Here is a 22858-nt window from a genome sequence, read left to right as displayed (position 1 = left end):
CCCCCTCTTTAGGTGCCAGCTGTAAGCTGAGAACATTCTAATAGCTCTCTAACACTGACAGAATCCTCCACAAAAAATTGGTTTGTGCCTGTGAGCATATATGTATGAAAAGGGAAGGATGGAAAATCTGTTTTTTATTTTCTGAAAGCAAGAAATGGCCTGAGATTAATATTTGCTCAAAATTTCATGCTTTCTTCCTTAGAAACACTCTTATTACAGCATGTGAATAATATGTATCTTGGCTATGATAGGGAAACTTTGTTATAATTGAGTGGTGAGGGCAGCTCTACTGACAAAGTCTTAAAACCTTTGAAGAGTTTTGAAGCTGGGGAAGGAATTTTAAAAGGAAAGTTCACAAGAAGTGAGAAAAATATTTTGCTCAAATAAGCGAAGTAGGAGGTTTACTAGTATTTCTGCACAAAAGAAAATCTATGGATTAGTATGGCTCAGCATGAATTAGCAGAGGCATGCAGCTGTGAAAAGGAAAACAAATAAACAGAACTGTGTAACCAAAACATGCAACGTAATCCCTCTCCTCTGCACCTCACTAGAAAGGCTTTCATTAGAATAATTTGTTCAGTTCTTTTTTTCCTCTCCAAAACATGCTGAGGGTTGGCTGAAATGCCCATGGAAGAGAGAAGCAGCAATGATTTCAACTCTGGAAACCATGGTCTACGAGGAAAGAATAAGTGATTTTGATTGTTTTTTTTTCTTCAGCAGCAAAAGAGAAAAAGAAAGGAATATGGTGTGGAGAAGGAATGTAATAAATAAGCCATTAGTAAAGAGGAAGAGAGTAATGCTTTCCCTGTTTGTTGTAGATAAAATGAGAAATAATAACCTAAGTTGCAAAAAGAAGGAGTTATATAAGATATTTAGAAAAAAACTTCTAAGAGTAAGAATAATGAGCTGCTGAGAAGCTGGGAGGTTCTTTAAAAACAGATTTAACAAGTGTCTGTCCACACACACATATCTGATTCTACATTAACTCAGAAAGCTCTTTTACTTCTATGATTTTATGTTCACTTAAAATGCACATTTTAGCTACACTGAATATACAAACTTGCATCACATAACTGGTACTAGACCTTTTTTCCTTAACCAAAACATTTTGTTATGGAATATTTCAAGTGCACCCCTCAGCCTGGGGGATGGATTCATGCTGGAGACGTTGATGGAGAACTTGCTCCCATGGGAGGGACCCCACATGGGAGAAGATGAAGAGTTTGAGGAGTCTTCCTCCCGAGGAGGAAGGAGTGGCAGAGACGATGTGAGATGAGCTGATTGCAGGCCCCCATTCCCCTCTTTTTTCACCGAGAGGGAGGAGGCAGAGAAAATCAGAGTGAAGTTGAGCTTGGGAAGAAGGGAGGAGTAGTGGGGAGGTGTTTTCAAGATCTGGGTTTATTTCTCACTACCCTATTTTGGTTTGATTGATAATAAGTTCAGTTTATTTCTCCAAGTTAACTCTGAGATTTGCTTGTTGCAGTAACAGCTGAGTGACCTCTCTGTCCTTATATTAAACCGTGAACCTTTCCTTACATTTTCTCTCCCCAGTCTATCTGAGGAGAAGAGTGCCAGAGTAGCATTGGTGGGCATCTGACATTCACAATGGGTCAGCCCACTACAAAATATCTGAAAATATTATGTTATAATTTTGAATTTTACTCAATATATTTTATCACCTACTTATGTTTCCAATAAAATTGTTGATTTCACATAAAAATGAATTTTATTTTGATTAAAAATAAACATTGGACTGAATTTTTTTTCCAAATTTTTCTTTGTGCAGTTATAGGAAAGCTAATTATTTAGACAGATCTATTTCATAAGTAATCTACAATATCCGGGGATGATTCCTCTGCAGGTAAAACAGTAGTAAAACCTGTTTCATCACCTGTGCATCACCCTGCTTCTGATGACCAAAGGGAAGTTCTTGCCAGCACAGAAACTCCAAGGAGGCAGTTTATATGTTGGGACTTCAAGCAGTGTCAGAAATATCTCTGTTCAGTGGTATCTCTGTTTGGAGGGTACATGCAGAATCTGAACTCCACTTCCTTCCACTAAAGATTTGCTCTGTTTTAAAAAGATTACTGTCTGGGGAAAGACAAGAGTTATTGTTTAAGGTATTTAAAATGTTGATGTAGAAAATTTCAATTTGGTTTTTCAAGTGGGAAAGGAATAAAAGCATGACCCATTTGGGATAGGTATGAATATTCTTTAAAATTTGAAATAAAAAGAAAAAAGCAATCTTTTTCTAAATCTGAACTCAAATATGTTGTTTAGAGATAGGGGATTTAAGTGTTTCTTTCATTGTTTTGACCTCTGCTGACTATTTACTGTCTAGATAAAAATAGCACAAACAAAAATATTTACTTTGTTTCCATAGGTTTTTATTCCTAGAATTAAAAAAATAAACAAACAACAAAACTAACAATGACAACAAAAAATACATGGGAGGATAAAAGAAGTGTCAAAAAGTGGTATGATGAAAATAAATTTTTTGGGATGTTGGGATGTTGGGATGAAAATAATGTTTCTGGATGTTGCATGATTATTATGTTACCATCTCTGACAATATTTTCCATGTTTATTTTACTAGTTAAAATATTATAGTATAATTGAAACCAGCCACACTTGAGGTCTGTAGAAATATTTTTGCTTAAGGCAGAGCTAGATTTGATGGCAGTAGAATTAAGAAAGGCATGACGGCAAGTATATTTTACAGATGTTCAAGTTTGGTTCAGATGCTCGAGTTTCAATTTAGATTCTGCTGCACTTTATTTTTATGGAGAGAATAAATAGCTCATTAACTTGCAGCGCACAACAATTAAGCACTGGAAAGGACTCGCAGTTTGCCTAACTCCCTGAGTTCAGAACATCTGTTTAGGGTCTGAAGTAAGCTGAAGTGTTTCAGAAAGATTATGTCAAAGATGGTGATTCAATTTCCTTGGAAAAAACAATGATTAAAATTCCAGCTACAATGAGATATATAACAACTGCCTTTTGTAAGCAGGTAGACCATCCTGATCAAATTTCTCAGACATTTTTGCATTTGCTTCAGAGCCACAAAACAGAGCTATTGGTAACTTCTCAAACAGGCTTGACTACAAATTCTAGTTCAAAACAGATTCACAGAAATTCCGGCCACTAAAATTCTGTCAAGGATATTAAGCTCAGAAAATTGCAACCACAGAATTAACTGACTCACCCACTGATTTAAAGTATTAACTATGCAATTTGAATTACCTTTTCATTGAGTTTTGTATCAGGCAATATGGATGAGCATGCATAATTTGTGACATTCCCATGGAGGTGATATTGTTTCTTCCCAGGAAGCTCAGAGTGGTCTGGTAGCCTGGTTAGTTACGATGTAAAAAATTTGTTTGGGGTGGTTTTGCACATGCCCCAAGAGGCATGCAGGTTATTTTGCTCTGGTGGTTACAAGTAAAGTATTATGCTTTAATTTAAAAAAGGTTAAGTAACCCTACAAAAGTCACAGATCCGCTAACGCTGGTTGTACCCTGAAATGACCCTGTGGATATCTCCTAAGTATTAGGGAGTGGGATATGGTTGGATGAGAGCTAGTACAGCCTCAGGAGAGATTATGAGGGTAGACAGGAAAAGAGAATGTATAGGATTTTCTGTGTATTTACAGTAATTGTCCTGCAGCCTCTTTGGACATCCCAAAAGATTTGTGCCCCCCAGGTGAATACAAGGAAGGAAAAAAAAAAAAAAAGATATGATTTAGACCTAGGTTTGACACTTTGAAAATGAGTAGTGAAAAAGATACTTATAGAAGACTTAAGACAACTTGGACTTGCTAATACTGAAAAACTTTTCCTGGATCAGGCAGTAAATGAAGAAAAGCGGTGAGGAAGGGATCTAAGTACCTAGATTTTCTAGTAACACTTATGCCAAGAGAATGCTTGGGATTTTCATGTTAGTCTGAGTCCATACCTTCCCTTGCAGGGGAAGCCAGAGTAGGAACATAAGCATGAGTACTGTCAAGTAAGAATAAAGCATTAGAGGTTTGATAATCTGAAAGACAATGTAACTGTTCTGCAAGTGGAGTAGCTGTGTGTAATGTTGATGCCAGTCACAGGGCAGAGATCATTAGAAGGTGAGCAGGGATAACAAACCAGTTTAATGCACTTGCCCTGTGTCACAGGGTGGTGTTGGAATGTACTGCCTTTTAAATGACAGCAGTGTTCTGGAGGTGTCATTAAGAAATGAAGGAATTAACTCGGGGTGAAATCAGAATGTAAGAACCTCTCAGAAAGGGGCCTTCGTATACCAAGATTTTGCCTGAACACAGAATTGTCACCACAACCTCCCTGTTCCCTCATCTAGCAGCTGCTGGATACTGCTTCAGAGCTCTTCAGAAATTTACTTGTTCTCATATATTTGCAATAACAAAATTCAAGGGGTTTTTTGCATTTATAAACCTTAATTAAATCTGAGGCTATTGGAAAGGGGACAGATTATTTTTGAAAGTGCTTCTACATTTTTTTTTCCTCAAAATTGTGTGTAGCATAAAATTGTTTCTGTATTATGTCTGACCACAGTCATATACAATTCAAAAGTTTCCTATTGAGGTGTGATATTCCTTTCTTGACTTATTTTTACTGACCTTCTTTTATTATCAATAAAGTTAAATGCAAAGTGTAAAGTATTTCATTGAATAATCATTGGGGAGAGCTTGCAAAGCCTATGGGGAAAAGAAACAACTTCAATACTCATTGATTTTAAGTAATAAATAATTATGTGAACCTTAAACATACAATTCATCAATTATTGACTAGTACTAAATTAAAAATTAGTAATCTTCATAATGGTCCTATTTAATTACCATCTAAATCATGAAAGAAACTGATGCTTTACTTCCTTGAGAAGGACAAACAACAAAAATATGTTAGTATCTATTCTAGTCTGCAACTATTCTGTAGTTCCTATCTATAATAACATTCTCAGTATCATTTCAGATCAAAGTTCAGGGTTCTTACTGCTGTTTCCATATTTGTTCAGTGAATGTGTGAAGAGTTGAAGTCTGCTAGGAAAGCAAGAGGGTGGTGATACAGCAAGCTATTACAAGACAAAATGAATTACAGATTTGCACCATTAATGTTGCTGAAGTGTATGGGCTCACCTCATCTTAGTTATGAGATAATATGAAGTTATCTATTCCTCGATGAAACATGTATGTTATATAATCATAGAATAGCTTAGGTTGGAAGGGACTTTAAAGATCATCTCATTCCAACCCCTCTGTTGTGGACAGGGACAATTTCCAGCAGACCAGATTGCCCAGAGCTCCATCCAACTGCTCTTGAGCACTTCCATGGGTGGGGCATCCACAGCTTCTTTGTGAAACCCGTTCCAGTGCCTCATCACCCTCACAGGGAAGAATTTCTTCCTAATATCTCATGTAGACCTGATGTCTTTTAGTTTCTAGTTCCTATCCACTTCCCCTTGACCTACGTAAAAAGTTTTCATGCCCTTGCAAAAAGTCTTTATCTTTCTGGAATGTTCCCTTCAGCTACTGGAAAGCCTCAATTAAGTCACCCTGAAACTTCCTTCTTTGTGTTTATGACAGCATGACAACACGTGTTGGAATAAGTGGAGTGGCTGTTTTGCATATCTAATAAGTGATGCATTTGTACTTGTAGCTGCAGCTGTACTCTGAAGGCGTCCTTACCATGAGGAATCTACTCCAAAGACCTTCAATGTTTAATTTTGTTTCTGGGGCATCATCACCTCAAAATGTTTCCATCACTTTCAAAATGTTTCCATCACTTTCAAAATGAATTATGATTTGTAGCATGAATAGCAATTATATTTTATAAATTTCTTTCTTAATAATGACTGCCAGTGGGTGAAATATCTTCAGGAAGAATGCATTTTGCTAAGTATTTGTCCTTGGACAAAACGCGTGTTCCCAAAACGCGCCGCGATCCGTATGAGGGGGCGCCATCTTGTGGTGTGATTTATGCTGTCCTGAGAAACCGCGGTTTACTCCTCATCCGGAATCACAGTGGCTCATTTGGTCTAATCCCTCTGCTTAAACAGGGTCATCCTAAAGCAAATAGCACAGGATTGCGTCCAGACAGCTCTTGAATATGTCTGGGAGGGAGATTCCATAATCTCTCTGGAAAATCTGTTACCCTGCACACTCACCTGCACAGTAAAATTCTTCCTCATATTCAGGTGGAAAATCAGCTCTATCATGCACTTTTAAAAACAACTGTTTAATGTCTTCTAAACATGCCTAATGAGAATAACCAAAAACATCTAAAGTAACCCTGAGAAGTTTTCAAGGCAGGTCAGTGTGTCATTTGGCTTGTTACGAGAGGAAATAAAACATAAGTGGGTTTGAGGCTGAACTCAATACCTCTGTAGAAATTTTAAATGCAGATTATTTCAATGGGAACTAATACTACAAGTGTTTTCAGCCTTGTGAAGCAAAGTGCAAAGCTCTGACCCAGGACAGTGACACCCCCCAGGCCCCAGTGCATGCTGAGGGATGGGTAGCTGCACAGGGGGTGCTCAGAGCTGGACCATGAGCCAGAAATGTGCCCTTGTGACAAGGACCCCTAATGCCAGGCTTGGATGCCCTAACAGTGTTGCCAGCAGCTTCAGGAAGGTGATTGCTCCCTTCTGCTCAGCTCTGGTAGAGCCACACCTGCACTACAGTGTCGAGTTTTGGGGGTTTCATCAACTCGTGTAAGAATTTGTGCGCAGTATGTAAAGATGATGGAGTCAGGCTCTTTTAAACAGTGCTCGGTGGCAAGATCAGAAGCAATGAGCACAAACCAAAAAACAGGATGCTCCCTTTGAACATCAGGAAACTTTTTACTCTGAGGGGGCTGAGCACTGGCACAGGCTGCCTGCAGAGGCTGTGGAGTCCTCATTGTTGGAGATATTTGAAAGCTCTCCAAACACAGGCAATGGGCTGTAAGTGGCCGTTCTTGAGCAGAGGTTTGTGCAAGAGGACTTCCAGAGGCCCCTCACAACCTCAGCCCGTCTGTGACCTCAGAACTCTGTGAAATAAATGTTTAAATATTTCTTTTTTGGAAATATTAATACATTTTTGAGAAAATGTGATTCATTTCCAAAAGGAAAATTGCTCTGTAACTCTAGGTCTGTGACTTTTGAGGATTGTTGTCCTGGGTTTTAAATTCATGAGCTCGTGTCTTATTCAGAAAAAAAAGTATGTTCTCAGATCTGATAATGTATAGATAATACAGAATAAAATCCACTGTATGGATCATGGGAAAATAAATATTTTAAATTTTTTTTTAAATATCTAGGTATTTCTAAAATTAATAGGTCACTATATATGCTAGTATAATATATAATAGTGAATATATATAGTGAATAGTATATATATAATAGTGAAAAGAAGATATTTGATATGTTTTTCCAGAACGTTGTCTTGAAAGGGCCATATAGTTTATGCCATAAATCACATATTGATCTCTTTAAGATCTGTTACTTCTTTTTCCTATGATTCTTTGGTCACATTGCCTGGCTGTTACTTTTCTTTTTAATTGCTTCTTTCACACCTGGTATGGTGCATTTGCAGTTTTCATGCTCTGGGAACTGCGTGCCTCACCATGGAAGCATTTGCTACTGCAGTAGTTTCATGACATTGTTGCTTGTGAATATATCTGAGCAAGGGCAGAGGTACCAGCTGTGCTTCGCTTCAGGGAAGACAAGATGCTACAGATCTGCTGGAGCAACAGCTGTCACAAATAGCAAAGATCTGACAGTTCTGCAGGTTCTGCGAAGGCTCACTCAAGATTTCTGCTAAGGCTTCTCTGGTGCTCTTGTTTCATTTGACTGTTCCTTTGAGAAATTTCCATTCTATAAAGCTCCAAGCTACAGGTTTACTGTACTGAATTACTTGCAACTGATAATGGAAACACTTCATTTGTATGTCAAAGTTGTTGTTTGGCGTCCCATGGACACGATAAGCAAATTGAGAGGCATGAACTGATGTCACCTTTTGTGGGCAGGGAGTGACAAACATCTGAGCTGTCTCCTAAAGACAGGGCTGTTACTGACTGTGCTCTTTATAAGAGCATTAACACTGCTCTAATCAGATTAGAAGAACTCAGAGTGTTCTCAAATGACTTCTTATCTGCTAACTTCAAGTTTTCTATCAAGGAGTACAGAGGAGGTGATCAGAGACCTATAAAATTTTCATAAGGCTATTTTGCTGCAAGTGAAACTCTTTGCCTTTTGGATAATAAGTTCAGCAGGACTATTTTGGAGTGGCTGTACTTATTTCAATAGGCATTTATCAAGATAACATTCCCTGAGTTTCAGAACAAGGGGTTTTTTTCAGAGCTAGAGCCCATATAACAATCAAAGGCACTCTGCTCAAAGGCACTCTACTCCTTTTCTCTCTTGCTTTCACTCCTGAAATACTCAATGGTAGTGCATGGTAACTACTGCTTCGGGTTTAATCCTTTTTGCCAATGGTGTTGTCTGTTCCTCTTTTGACTTTGAATTAATTTAAATTCAAAAATATAATAAAAATTACTTCACAGTTTCTGAAAAAGATAAGTTTATTTTCTTTTTTGAACAAAATATCTACAATGACATGGGTGACACCATAAATTTCACATTTTAAACACTTCTGACTGCAGAGAATGTCAGTTTAAGTGCAATATGATACTGTAATACAGTAAAAAGGAATCTAATAAAATCCATGCACAACACATTTATAGATTTTTACAAAAAAGGAAGTACTTTGAGATGAAATTGCTGTCAGAGAGAACTCACAGGAGAATATTTTGAAAACTCACAGACAAGTTATTAATACACTATCATATAAATTTTTATTTTTTTCTCGCTGTAGCCTTTAAAAAGCCAGGATCACTAACACACAAAATACCATATATTATGTTAAACCTTTATGTCAAAAGCTTATGGCACAATTTCTTTTTATACAGCTCACAATTCCACATTCATGGAACATCAGTAGCTACTTGAGTCCATTTCATCTGTTAATATCACTCTGACATACATTAAAATACAAGCATAAGAAATGTTTCCTGCATATTTCACAAGGATGAAAGTGAAGAAGTGCAGTAATATTCAAGAATGTCAAGAAGACAGGATGAGCCAACACTTTTTCTGGCATTAATCTACTGCTTCTAGCCATCTAACCTGCTTCCACAAGCCTTCCAAACTGATAGTACTTCAGTAATTACTGTAGGTTATTGTTGCCTGAAGACACCTTTTCTGTAACCACTCCAAAACAGAACACCCCTTTTATTACTAACAAGTAGTCTGGTTTGAGATTTATATTTTTCTTCTTAGAAAAGGAAAAGGAAAAAAGCTTTGAAATCTGATATTGTACTCATCTAAATAACCACATGATTGTGCAGTAAGATGCGGATAAATTGATTTTACTACCTCACAGGGGTACTGTATGTATTATTAGCTCATTCAGCAGTTTCACATTTTAAGACCAAATTCTATTCTGTTGGATTAGATTAATTTCTATGGTAGTTCAAATGAGAGTAGAAGATGGAAGAAAAGTGGATCTTTTGCAACCAATCACGTCAGCTTGGGCTGGGAATGGTATAAATAAATTCATTTCCTTCTACTATAAAATTATTGCTGAAAATAGTACTTTTTCTTTTTCTAAGGTTAAGGAAGACTTTTTATCTTTCCCTAGTGTTAAAAAATATAAGGTTTTGTACAGTTTATTATATTCTCTCTTTATCTACATTATCAGTCTACAGTTCTGTAAGGGGTTATACACAAAGTTGAAGAAATATCTCACTCCTTAAATATAAAGTGCACATTTAATCACCTAAATATTTCTGTCTAGTGATTAAACAGAATCATTCTCACACATCACAAATGATTCTTTATAAAGCAGATTTTGGAATGAACGATAAGAAAAGGAATCCAAAGAAACCTAATGTATGAAAAATAATTAAATCTTAAGTAAATGCTCTATTCGTCCTGAATTACACTAACCTGTTTAAACAATACTGCTTGCTCTCAAAAGTCCTTGAAAGTATAATGTACTTTATTTTGGTGTTAAAATAGCTGAGTTCTAAGTAGTACAATATTAATGTTCCTAATTCCCTTACATCTTCACATAGTTTATCAGCATTATAGAGAAAAAAACATCCCTCTAACCACGCAAGCTTATTGTGTTGATATTTGAATCTAGTTTTAAAAATAAAATGCATTTTGCTGTTTGCAATTTAAGTAGGGGTTTGGCACAGTGATAGTGGAATATTTCTACTGCAACTCTAAGGGGCTTCTCCTCCCTCAAGGTACTCAAGTTTTTTGCCTTCTGATGACACAGTGACATTGATTTGGCCTTATCTCTTTTTAGTGCAGAATGAAAAGACAGCCATGTAAGAGGTTCCAGGCTCTGCTTTGGGCTTTCTCACTCCCTGTGGCTCCTGTTCTGCTATGCACAGCCCAGACTTTTCATCCTGTACATTCCTGTTTTGCTTTTCCTTCTATCAAGAAAGAGGATGGTGTGGAAGTCAATCTGCGCAGGTAGAAATCACTATCACAAAACAACATAAACTTTGCAGCAGATGATACAAATTCTTTCTCCCTGCAGTTACGGCTTCCACCTAAGCAAGTGTTCCTATGGAGACATGGCATGGAAAAATACCAAGAGTGCTTGATCCCTTTTTTCCCCTCATGGTAACTGTGTCAGCTTCTCAGTAGCTCTGTTACTGGCCTATTCTTCCAGATCCTACAGTGTCTCTGTTCTCATTGTCTTACAATGTCCTTCTAGTGCCAGTATTTAATTTTCAAAGAATAGGGCTGGTCCACAAAAACATGACCTGAGAAGTACAGGGTCTGCACCTATGCTGAATGATGACTTGGGACAAAGCTGCATTATCCTGTCTCACAGGGACTGTGCTTATGAGAAGCTTTCTTGTGTGACTTGCCAAGGACTTGTTCTCAGCAGAGCCCAGGTCCAGTGATAGTTAAGTGAGGTAGCTATTACTTCTGCTTAATGAATGGGGTCTTTTTTATGTGTAGGAGGAAGCCTGCTAAGTACCATTTACCTCCAGCATTATCTCTGTGATGAGTGTTTTTCTGCATTTCCCATCTCTTTGATGGGAGGGCAACAAAATTGCTGCAGTCTGGTAAGTACCGCAGAGTACCTTTCAATTCTTGCATCTTAACATCATTTCCCGCTGCTTCATTATACAGTTGCAAAAATATCATCCCACAGTAATCTTAGCTGATGTCAGTAGCTGTTGATTCCAGCTTTGCACAGAGGGCTGGCATGCCTGCTGGCAGTTTTGGACTATTCCTGTTGTCAGTGGTGAATAGCAGGCATTTGTGCCTTGAAGTTTCTTATCATCTCAGATGACATTTCTCTCTTTCTGTACCATGTGACTTTATACTAAGTAATTTAGGAAAAATCTAAATGAAGCTTAAATTTAAAGTTATTATTTCTTTTAAAAAACATGTTAGTGGACTACAGAGGCTTATGTTACCTTGGTAAATGTTATGATTCCATTAAAAAAGTCTACAAAACTATCAGCTCCAGAGAGATCAGATCTTGGTTCCATTGTATTAAAATAGAATCACATGCCAAATGTTATGTGGATTTGAAAACAGCCCTTAAACAACATACAGTCGATTTTGCTGTTAACAGAAACATTACAAACCTTTCCATAAAATATAACTAACCCTGACTTTAAGAGAGGTGAATATCAGTCATAAATTTGTGATACCCCCTCACACCTTCATAAGCGAACGAGATTTTTGGAACATGCACATAAAGAAACCAATAAAAAAGCAGACACAATATCAGAAAGAAAGAAAGCAAAAAGTGAATTGAAATAATTTTAGATTATTAAATGAAGCAAAATATAAAACCATAATAGTTTAAGGTGGAGTATATATATATATATATATATATATATATATATATCCGTTCTTTCTGACATAATTTAACAAAATATGAGAGCTACTATTATAGAATCTCTCCTGGGAGGAAAACAACAACAAACCAAACCAAACCCAAGGTTGCTATGTGACAAGCCCCAGAACAGAGTTACATTGCTTCTGTTACTTCATATGCACCATGCCTTTGGCAGTGCACCAGATGTTTGCCTCCAGCCCATCCTGCTTTTGAATACACATTGTGATCATCAAAGAAGCACAAATTTTAAACATGTCCAAAATAAATATATTTTGCAATGAGAAGCAGCCTCACTGACCGGACTTAGAGTATCTAATAACTAAATGTTATATTTCCACATCATAGCATGGTTTTGTTTTGCCAATAGATTGACAAAAGTAAATACTCTTGCCTGGACACTATGCCATAAATGTGTTCTATGGTGTTACAATTCAAAGAAGCAACTAACATGGCTTATTTAAACCCAAACAGGGAAGATCTAAGAGTTTTAATAGTTGTTCTCCTATTTATTAATGTGAAATCCAGTAAAGTAAAAGACCATCCAGGTCTTTTATTTGTTTGTTTTAGAAGAGCTGTGTGTTTTTCCGAAGCTGTGAAGTGCTTCTTAACCAGTATCTAAGTCACATTAACAAACTTCAAGGAATGAGTCAGAAAATTTGACACATTCATAAATCAAACTTCCTGGAATTATGTAATGTGTAGGAGACGAATGTGCATAAACATAACTGCATTCATCCTCCAAATGCTTCAGTGAAATGGTTGACTCTTTGCTTTCAATTTCGGTCCAAGACCTCTTTGCATTGAATCAAAATGAAACATTGCAAAATTTTGATGTAATTTGTCCATTTCACAAGCTGTATGAGTTTTATGAATTGAGGAAAGAAAAACTCCTTAAAATATAAAAAAAAGATTAAAGAATATGCTTCAATTATCAAAGTATAGGAAATTAAAAGAAAAAAATCCTTTGCAGGAATTAATACTTTAGAAATTTTAGTATATTTCTCATATGAAATGTAGACTTTTAAGCTGTATACCTTGTGCTGAGATTATTTCAATGTACGCCTTCCAGGGGAACAGTAATATGAACTACATTGAATGAATTAAATGACTTAAAACTGTTAAATATGTTCACTGTAAAACCACCAGTACTGTCCTTAAGACTACATCAAGTCCTTTAAGCTGTTTTCTCCAATCCGTAATTTGTCATTATATTGTAAAATTAAAAGAAAACTTACAAATCCTAGTCTATTCTGTAATACTGTGGGATTTACCTAGGGTATTTGGGAAACATTTTTAAAATTAAAAATACACCAGAATTTAAAAAATTTAAGGACCATTCAAAGAGTACTGTACAATTATACCACTATGTAACAATATGTATAAATACTTGGCAGTAAAGCTTCAGTAGAGAGTGATTTTCAATGAAAAAGTTGTTAATATTTAGTTTGACAAGGAAAGTTTGCAATAGCAGATGTATCTTCTCTGGGTTTCATTCTTCCATCCCACTGTAGCTGGTCATTGCAGGCCATGCAGGATCCTTTTTCTTCCCCTCATTGTTTTTAACCCTTCCAAACACTCCTCTGATGTGCATTTCTAACAAAAAGCCTCCTGCTGAGTGTGACAGCCAGATCTTTATGTACTGCAAGCCTCAATCTCGTTACTGGTGAATGTCCTCATGCCGGATGATTTTGTAGATTACCCAATAAAAAATGTTGAAAATCAGAAAGGCTAATGGGAAACAAGCTCTGGATATTGTGTCTATCTTCTTGGCCCGGTCAATGAATACCTTTCTCATCTCATCAGGGCTTTTTGGTACAGGTTGAACAGGATTATTTGGCCCCTTTTGTGTTATTCCGTCTTTTGCTGGCACACACGGGCCCACTCCGTATGCTGTAATGCTGAACTGACTGTCACGTGTATCATCATCCTGTTGGGAAAAAAAAGAAGAGAAGAAAGAAAAAGAGCAAGAAGTGTTTTTTTTTTAACTATTGTTTACAGAAATCTCACCTGCTGCTAAATACCAGTTGCACCATTACCTCATTGACTTCTTGAATCCACGCCTTATCTTAACTTGTTGAAATTTCATCCCTATCAGTCTGCCAAAAATATTGCTGGATTGTTAACAAGCACTGAATTTTTCTGCTTGTTTAGATTCTGTAATCTATTTAGAGAAATGAGGAAGCCTAGTAAACTAGTGGCAATTGGGCACACAACTTCTGATTTGGTTGAAGTTTCCCTATTTACAGTAAATATGTGCAGTCTTCAAAAGGACAAATTTCACACTGCTCTTTTAGAAAACATCTATTAAGTCTGTACATTGCCTTATGACCCAGGATCCTGGCCTCTAGGGATGCTCATCACAAAATCACTAATGATATGCACATTCATTATATTAGTGAGAATTCTGCCTATTTGGCCACTGTATATTTAATTAATCTTATCTATATGCCTAATTTCTGCTGTTCCCTGTGAATGCATCAATTAAAAAGAACAGTAGGCAAAGTGTCTTAGTTTAAAATAAAGGAAATGGAAGCTAAAGGCCAGATTTTTCTTCTGACTCATTCTTTTTTCAATTCAGGGGAAAACTGGCAAAGACATTCAGGGTTAGGGAACTGTAAAAGAAAGTGATTCTTAATCACATGGCACAGAAATGGTAGATGCATTGAAGGTACACATATTTTCATAGCATACAATTTAAAAATGTATCTTGTGCCTGAAGACATTTTTTTTTACTTCTCTTTATCTAAGTGTCCTCAAGTAATAAAAAAGGCACATATGCAGACAAATAAAGGATACATAATCTGTGAAGTCAGGGCTAGATTTGCTTCTGAAATATATTCCAGTGTACTCCTTCTTTATGTATGCTATTCAAGAATAATTATGTGATTTTGATGGCATTCACCATTTTTCAATATTAATTTTAAATTCAGGAATCTCTATTTTTCATGTCTAATTTAGCCTCTTTGCTTTAAGATTTTACACTTTTATGAAATACAGAAATTATTACATTAATTCTTAAATAAGTATTTTGAAAATGGTTTTTATAACTATTATAAAAACAGTTGAGCAGCTGTCAATTTTTCTTTTGTAGGAGAATTTTTCATATTTTAAAGCTTTTCCTAGCTGAAATTAAAATAAGTCTAAAAAATATTTACTTGCCCAAGCAAGTCAAATAATTACTATCTCAATTCAATAGTTAGAACGTTTTTGTTTTACTTTAATCTCTTACTTTATAAAAATGCAATTTCTCAATGAGCGCAAATTAAATCCAAATTTGCAAATTTTTTATTTTGAAAATGTCTGACATTTTGAAAATCTGAAAAAACTTTTCAATGAAGAGTTAATTTTAAAAATTTAAAAGTTCCATTAAATAATTGCTAATTACTTTGTTTAAAAAAATCCGAGTTTTATTATCAATATTAACTGAATATGTTAGCTACAAAAGAATGCAAATAAATTACCACATTTAAAGTAAAATACTTGGCCATCAGCATGACCATCCAGCAGAGCTGTAGATATCAACCTACTGAAATATTTCATATATGTAAATTGAATAAATAGTGAGAGTGATAAAGGTCACTGAAATTGCTATATCTAAAATCTATATTAGAATTTGCCTTTAAAAAATAAAAAAAATTAACATGAAAGAAAAAGAGGAGAAAAAAAATCACTGACTGACTTTACTATGAAAATGAAAAACAGAAATACAAAATGATAGGATCATTATTTGATGACGTGATAAAACAGAGATTTAATTACTGCAATAGTGTTCCCCTCCTGTCAGCTAAGAATGGGAAATAACATCTTTAATATAGCTGTATTTTATAATAGTTGTAGTCGTGTGTTGCAGTTAAGAGAAATATTAAGTTAGAAATGCATGTACTGTGAGAATTTACTATCAACTTGCCATTTAAATATCTTCACATGTACTGCACAGGCTGAGTAAGACAAAATAATGATGCTTTTGAGTAGCAGATTTCAGCTGTGCATATTTTCAGGATCAGGCACTATGTATTAAGACTTTACTGTCTTTGTTTCAGGTTTACCTGAATGGAATGATCCCCTAAAATGTTTTAAAGGCCAGGTCTCTCCTTACTTTTGTGCTTGCAGACCTCCTGTAATTCATCTGTAAGCAGTCTGGCTGGAAATGCTCTTTGTGCTTGAACTGGTGTGAAGCTCCTTATAGGAGTCCAGGACAGGCAGGATGGCTGGAGCCATCCAAATCATGCCCAAGTGCTAGGGCTGGTGGATATGCAGGAAAGGACCTTCTGCAGCAATACCAAGAGCCACCAGAATTCCTTTTAGGGCCAGCAGCTTGAATATTCAAAATAGGGTTCTGCAAGTTTTCCAGCAGATCCATAATGCAAAAAGATCACTAGGTTGGCTTTAGATTCATATCTGAGGGTACTTGTGCACAGCAGGAAAGATGCAGTTGCTGTTGTTATCAATACTAGCTTTTTATGTCAGTGACACCCCTGTTTTTTACTATTGATTGACTTGGCTAAAATCCCTCTTTTTGACTAGAAATATGTCTCAGAATGCATGTGTCTGAGTCTACAGATGTAGAAATCATCTGAAGGACAATACCCTGTATGACCCAGTTGAGAGCCTTTACAGTGAATCTTCCTGAAAAAGTCCTGCATATTGGCTGAATAGAATTATTTTTTAAGTGATAAGGAAGCTTTTGTTTCTTTTGTGACATTTTTAGTGCCTTATCACTACAGAAAGCTATTTATTATAGATTTTTGATAAAACTTTAAAAATCTTGTTATGAATGAACTTTGATTTGAATACATTTTTCACCGATTCAGCTATAGAATTAGCAACTTGAAAGCTGTTCTGCATGCAGTTACATTTAAATATTTTATAATTTCTATTAAAATTAATGTAATTCAGGAATGGAAAAAAAATTAGATAAGTTTTATTTGGAAAGTTGGAATTCTTTGGTGGTCTGACAAAAATAATTTCAATCCATTTACTTCAGTATCAGTGTTGTTGTAGAAAATACTTAGCTATAAATTAAAAGAAAACTGTGAGTCTTGTGGTCTTTTGACTATGGTGTTTTCAGTTAGTGTGCTTAGTAATACATTTATCTTGAGAAATAATATGTGTATAAGGGCTGAAAATAACTCCATAACTGTTTGATTGGAAGGTGTCATAACAACTCAAAAACTTAACTTGAAGCCTTGACTTTGGCAATTTGAACACTCTCTTTTTTATTGCTCGGTTTTGAGAAGACAAGTGGTATTAAGTTGTTTTGCACTACAAAGAGTGCAGAATTTTAGCACTATGTTTTGATCCAGATTTAAACAGATCAAAATGTATTATGAAATTAACAAGACAGTACCTTTACTAACATTTCACGTCATCACATACAGGTAGCAATGAAGGCATATGAAGTTCACATGGGAAGATGTTGTTGTAGACAAAAGGACAGGGCCTCTGTTAATGGTTGGATAGCACATTGTGACAAATGGGACATCTTCTCAATAGTTTACCCTTAAATTTGTACTGTAGATTTGAGGCAAAGTCCCGTCTATACGTCCTGCACATCTCAAGCCATTGCTATGCTGCAATGATTCACTGATTTCATTTCCATCAAGAACTCCCTCAAAATACTTTCATCAAAATGGATGGTTGACCAAAAAGAAAACAAAAGAAAAAAGGTGTGATTACCATTAAAGACAATTTAGTTTACATGTCTATTTTCCTCTCTAAAGATATGGTGATCTTTAGATTTTGAAAATAGAACTAATAGACTGAATATTCCCAAAAGCTAAATAAATTAACAGCTAACCTAAAATCAAATTATTATTCAGTATATGTACACAGTTAATATTTTGCTCATACAATGTAAATGCAACTAAGAAAAAACAATGATCATAGGTGTGTTTCAGTATCCCAGTATGACTTCTTTTTCTGCCTTTTTTTTTTCTTTTGTCTTTTAAGAAGGAAATGAATACTTAGCATTCATTCTGAATGAGTGGTAATATAATAGTTCTGAATACTTCTTTTCACTGGCCACGTTTTTTTTTTCAAAGAACTGTGTCTCTTATACTAAGTATCAGATGAAGTCTCAAACTGGGAACCAAAATTCCCTTGTTCTCAGGATTCGTTATGCCATTTGTATAATCATAAAGACATTATATCCTTTAAAAAAATCTCCTATACCTACTGTGGTGCTTGTTGGAAAAAAGCATTGAGTAGGTTGCACATTATGTTGCAACAACAGCTTTCATCTGTAAATGAATTTATAACACAACCCCAGACACTTCAAAATTTTTGCTAGTTCTGTGCAAACTGGGTTGGGCCTCTGAAAAGAAATTTGTCTTTAAGTAATTTGGAATCACTGAATGAAGTCCATACTTGGAATCATAAAAACGGTGGCCAGACGGTGCAGTGGTACCTAAGAATTGCCTTTGATTATGCTGCTATTGTTGTCTGGGAAGGGAGGCCCAAATGAACCAGATGGTGTGTAAAAAAGGCAGTGACTATAAGTGGAAAAAGCATAAGGAAATGGCAAAGATAGATGAACTCTAGACGCCAAAATGTCTTGTTGCAGTTCTGTACAGAACTGTAATTTGTATAACAATAGAATTTACTGCAGGGGTCTTATCTGAGTTCAAACATATGCTTCTTAATAGGGAGATTCCAGCTCCTCTGTGTTTTCAGAAGGATATAACCCATAGTTTAAATTAACTTTAAAAATATTCCAAACTATGAAAACCTGAAAATTTGTTTGAATGTATGTTTAGAAATAAAATTGAATGCAACGAGTCGAACAAAGCATTTGAAAAATACAGGACAATCAGTAAGTATGACATTTAGCCAGAAATACCCAGCTTTGTATTAGTTGGAAAGCCAATGTCCCTGCAGGGTGTTTCTCTGGAAAAAGACCCAGAAGATATGGAAGATCACAATCATGATATGGGTCAATAATATGATGTTATTTAAAAGCAAATGGTAAACCAGCTTGGATAAACAACTATATAACTTGATCACTTGATCCTTTGGCTGCTTTCAAATGTTATGCTATAGATTTCCTGTTGTTCATGCTGCAAACATAGTTTTGAGGAATTATATGGACTAATTAGGAGAATTTCCAGGGAAGGTGAATGAGAAAAAAACAAAACAAAACAAAACCCCCAAACCCAATGCAAACCAAAACCAAAAATTTTATCCACTGGGAATATTTATAGAAAAGACTGAATGGAAATGTGCAAATGGTGACATGAAGGAATGAAGCAATCTGGTTTCTGTGTCTTTTCTAGACAAGATATGACAGGCCAAAAAAACACATTAGGAAAAAATCTTTTTAAACAATTGGAATAGATTTCAAGGGACCTTGTGGAATTTTTTTTGGCTAGGATGAATTAGGTATGAATGATTTTTACTTAAGTCAGCAAAATGGATCCACTTACCTCCCAAAGACACTGAAATTCAATCATAGGGCTTTTGCCTTTTTTACTTGGTAAAAGTAAATATTACTTGCAACAAGCATATCTTACTAATTACAAGGAAAATAGATTTTGGAAATTCTTCAGCTGCCCTACACATACCTGAAATGAAACATTTCCAAACTGATCTATTTTTTGCACTTTTGCAACATGTCAAATCACATGCTGTTTTGCTGTACCCTTGTAGATAAAATACCAGCAGAAAAAAAAAAATCTGTATTCAACACTTAGACTTCATCTGGTAAAAAAAACTGATCTTAGGAAAATGTTCCAAGATGGTAAGCATACAGAATGAAAAAGTCTAATAAGTTATCCTATCTGCTTTATTTCTCTAATAGTTTTGGACATAAATACTGAATAGAATATTGTTTTTCTCTTTGCCAAGGAAGAAGATGTAATGTTCAAGGAAGCCCCTGAAGTTTACTTTAAATGCAGCCTTTTTACATAAACTCTTTTCCCCTCTTGACTTTATGGTCAAATGAACATTTCTTAATACATGGCAGTTTTCAAAGTCAATAAAATCTAATCCCTAAGAGCCAGTGGCTGTTTGACTTAGTCCAAAGGAATAACAAGCATACAAAACTTTGTAAGTTTGAACTCTAGTAACTGACTTTGAAAAAGACAAAGGAAGGAAAACCAAGTTACTTTGAGTTATGATCCTAGGGCCTGCATTTCATGTTATAAATTGTGGTGAATAAATAATAACATTTGTGGTAAGGAAGGCAAGTTATTAACTGCAGTTTTTAATTTGAAAAACTCATGTATTATTTGTATAACAGAGGGTTTAAGATGTGATCCAAATTTCTTTTTAAGAGATAAAATCTCCATGTTTCAAGTCCTGTATACTTGTTGTGCAAGGAAAGGTTTCATGAAACATCGAGAAAGAGAGAAACAATTAGCTGAGCTGTCTCTAGAGTTTGAGAAGCTGCATTCTCAATGGTTAACTCTGTTTAGGAGCTCTAACTCTACATGGAATTAGATTGAGTTAAAAAATATTTAATTAAATTAATATTTTCTGAAAAATTACTGTTTTCCTAAAATCGTAACCTTGTACAGAAACAAAGAATTTTGAAGTAAATTTAGCCTGAGAAGCTTGTCTCATGGTGAAACATATAGGTACAGGGAGAAGGGAAAGCCCTATACTCCTGAATATATTTAATAACCTCATCTGAAGTACATTATGAAGAAAAACATTGAAATGAACATCTCCATCCCTCAGAATCAAAGTAAAGTACTTGATACTTTATTGTGCACTCTAAAGTATCTAATTCTAACTCTGTAATTTTATGAGAATTTAGCAGGCAATCTACCTGAAGCTGTAGCAAAGTCCAGCGAAGACTGCCTAGCAAAGTGTAAAATTAGAGTAAGGATTTTTAAGTGTGAATTCAAGAATACCATGATCCAGAAAAACACTTAAGCCAATGTGGTTATTCATGCACAAACCTTTTTTCTTTAAAAGCTCTTTTACTCTTACAAGTCCTTTTTATATTGTGGTTCCTCTCTCACATACCTCGAGGCTGAAATGTAATTGACTGTGATTGCTGAATGAGTGTCTTTGGTGAATTTGGAGTCTTGCTTAGAGGGAGCTGAAAAGAAATTTGGTTTGATTCTGAGGAAGGAAGATACTACCTGTCAGTTCCTAATCCTGTAGTCATAATAATTGACCTGCATTTAAGAAAGATATCACTTAAACTGAAACTGGTAAATTTGCTTGAGATCCAGAAGAAAAATAATACATGGTGAGAAAGATGAATGGAGTAAAAGTATAGTGACATAATACATCACTTACCACAGCTGTTTGGTACACATTTCACTTGTAATTTACCTACCCCTGTCCAGTAATTCCTGTCTGCCCCACCCCATTCTTCCCGTTCCAAACATTAGGACAGCTTTCAGAGAGCTGCCATAGTCCAAGAACAAACACCTTGTAACAAAAGTGCTTTTTCCTGCTACTGTCAGCAGGAAGAAAGAACATTTTTCACGGGATCAAACTCTGAACACAGGTACTTGCAGTCTGAATCATCCTCTAGTCTACAGTACTAGTTTCTCTGTGCAGCTGAAAAAGTCTGGGACTCACCACGCAGGGACAGGCAAATGTATGAAAATGTCATTTCCACCTGACTCTCTGGCCTGCCTTTTAACACTGAGTCTTACTAACAGAGACTGCTTAGGTAGGCTTTGCAGCAGTGCAGATCTTCTAAGAGAGAAACTTGTAAAATATCTTCTCCTGCTGATGTAAGCAGTAGACTAAGTCTTCAGCAATGAAAGATGGTTGAACTGAATCATTTAGCTATGGTCAGACTTTCATCCACTAGTAATATTCTAGATAGTGACTGATAGTGACAGGCTCTGCATTACATCAGTGGCAGGGAGTGCTCATTTAATAAGTAGACTGGAGAACTACTTACACTTTGTAAAATCTGAAGTAGGAGTTACACATGGTAAGAAATGTTCATTATTGCTTGATTTAGCTACAGATTTCAGAATTGAAACTTGTAACCTTAGCTGTTTGGCTTTTGCATGCTGGTAGTGAGTTATTTTACTGGTAGTCTGTATAGCTCCAGCTCTAATATAAATACTAATAGCCATTACTATGATTAAGTTTCTCACCACTAATATGAACAACTAAAACAAAGTTTCTGGACAGAAGAAAAAAACCCCAAATTTACCAGTCTTTTAAAGTAGAATGTTTGTTCTTCTACCAATAATGTAATTTGAATAAGTACTTAGTGTATTAAAAATATTTGCATGAAACACAGCTGTTAAGGCTTTGAATTGAGTATTAGAATAAAATGGGGAAACAACATTTGTTGAATCTCACAGTAGTAAAAACTGCCACAAATACCAGTAACATTCATTCACGGAGGTATAATCTAACTCTTCCAACAGAGTGAAATTCATGATTGTGCAGATGGCTCCCACATGGCCCATGCCTCATTTAAATCCCTCTTAATCCCTCTTTCGAGAATTCAAGTTGGATTTATGCAATTCATAGTCCTTGTAGTGACCCTCTGCCTAAAGTGAATTTTATGCTGTGCTGCCATTTTATTTCTATTGCCACTTCAAGCTGCAATGTGCCGACCAAATTAACCCTGCATCCCAGCACAACTCAGTCAGACCCTTTAAAAGCTGAGAACACTGTTACTTTTACCTTGCTCTTCTTCCTCTTGCGTCGGAACCGCAGGAGTTCTTTATGCTGCCTCGACACAAAGTTCACAGCTGCATACTCCAGAAGGGCAGAAAACACAAAGAGCAGACACACTGCCATCCAGATGTCAATGGCTTTGACGTATGACACCTATGAGAGGAGACAGGAGAAGCCTGAGTGTGGTAAAATGTTCCACAGATGTGAAGTTTACTACTTCATGGCAGGAGGAAGTGCATTAATATCTCCATATCCCAACAATACTTTTATTGAAAAAGACTTTGCATGAAAGTTAGACAGTAATAAGAACAATTCAATCTATAAAGAGTTTTT

The 22858-nt window shown here is 35.7% G+C and overlaps 1 protein-coding gene across 3 annotated transcripts in view; it reads right to left on the bottom strand.

Annotated features, from left to right (window-relative positions):
- Window positions 1-8561: 8561 nt before the first annotated feature.
- GLRA3 (glycine receptor alpha 3) overlaps window positions 8562-22858 on the bottom strand; it is an 85146-nt gene continuing 70849 nt past the window's right edge. For 2 of the 3 annotated variants that reach the window (XM_058024485.1, XM_058024487.1), the window contains exons 8-10: window positions 22532-22678; window positions 17422-17541; window positions 8562-13850 (exon numbers count right to left, since the gene is read on the bottom strand). In XM_058024485.1, the coding sequence (XP_057880468.1) occupies window positions 13581-13850; window positions 17422-17541; window positions 22532-22678 (537 nt within the window). In that variant the 3' untranslated portion in view covers window positions 8562-13580. The remainder of the gene's footprint in view (window positions 13851-17421; window positions 17542-22531; window positions 22679-22858) is intronic. The other variant, XM_058024486.1, reaches the window with a different exon arrangement.

This window comes from Melospiza georgiana, chromosome 5, assembly GCF_028018845.1.
Source record: "Melospiza georgiana isolate bMelGeo1 chromosome 5, bMelGeo1.pri, whole genome shotgun sequence".
Lineage (NCBI taxonomy): Eukaryota > Metazoa > Chordata > Aves > Passeriformes > Passerellidae > Melospiza > Melospiza georgiana.
Note: the sequence above shows the minus strand (reverse complement) of the source record. Positions and strands in the feature narration are given on the sequence as shown.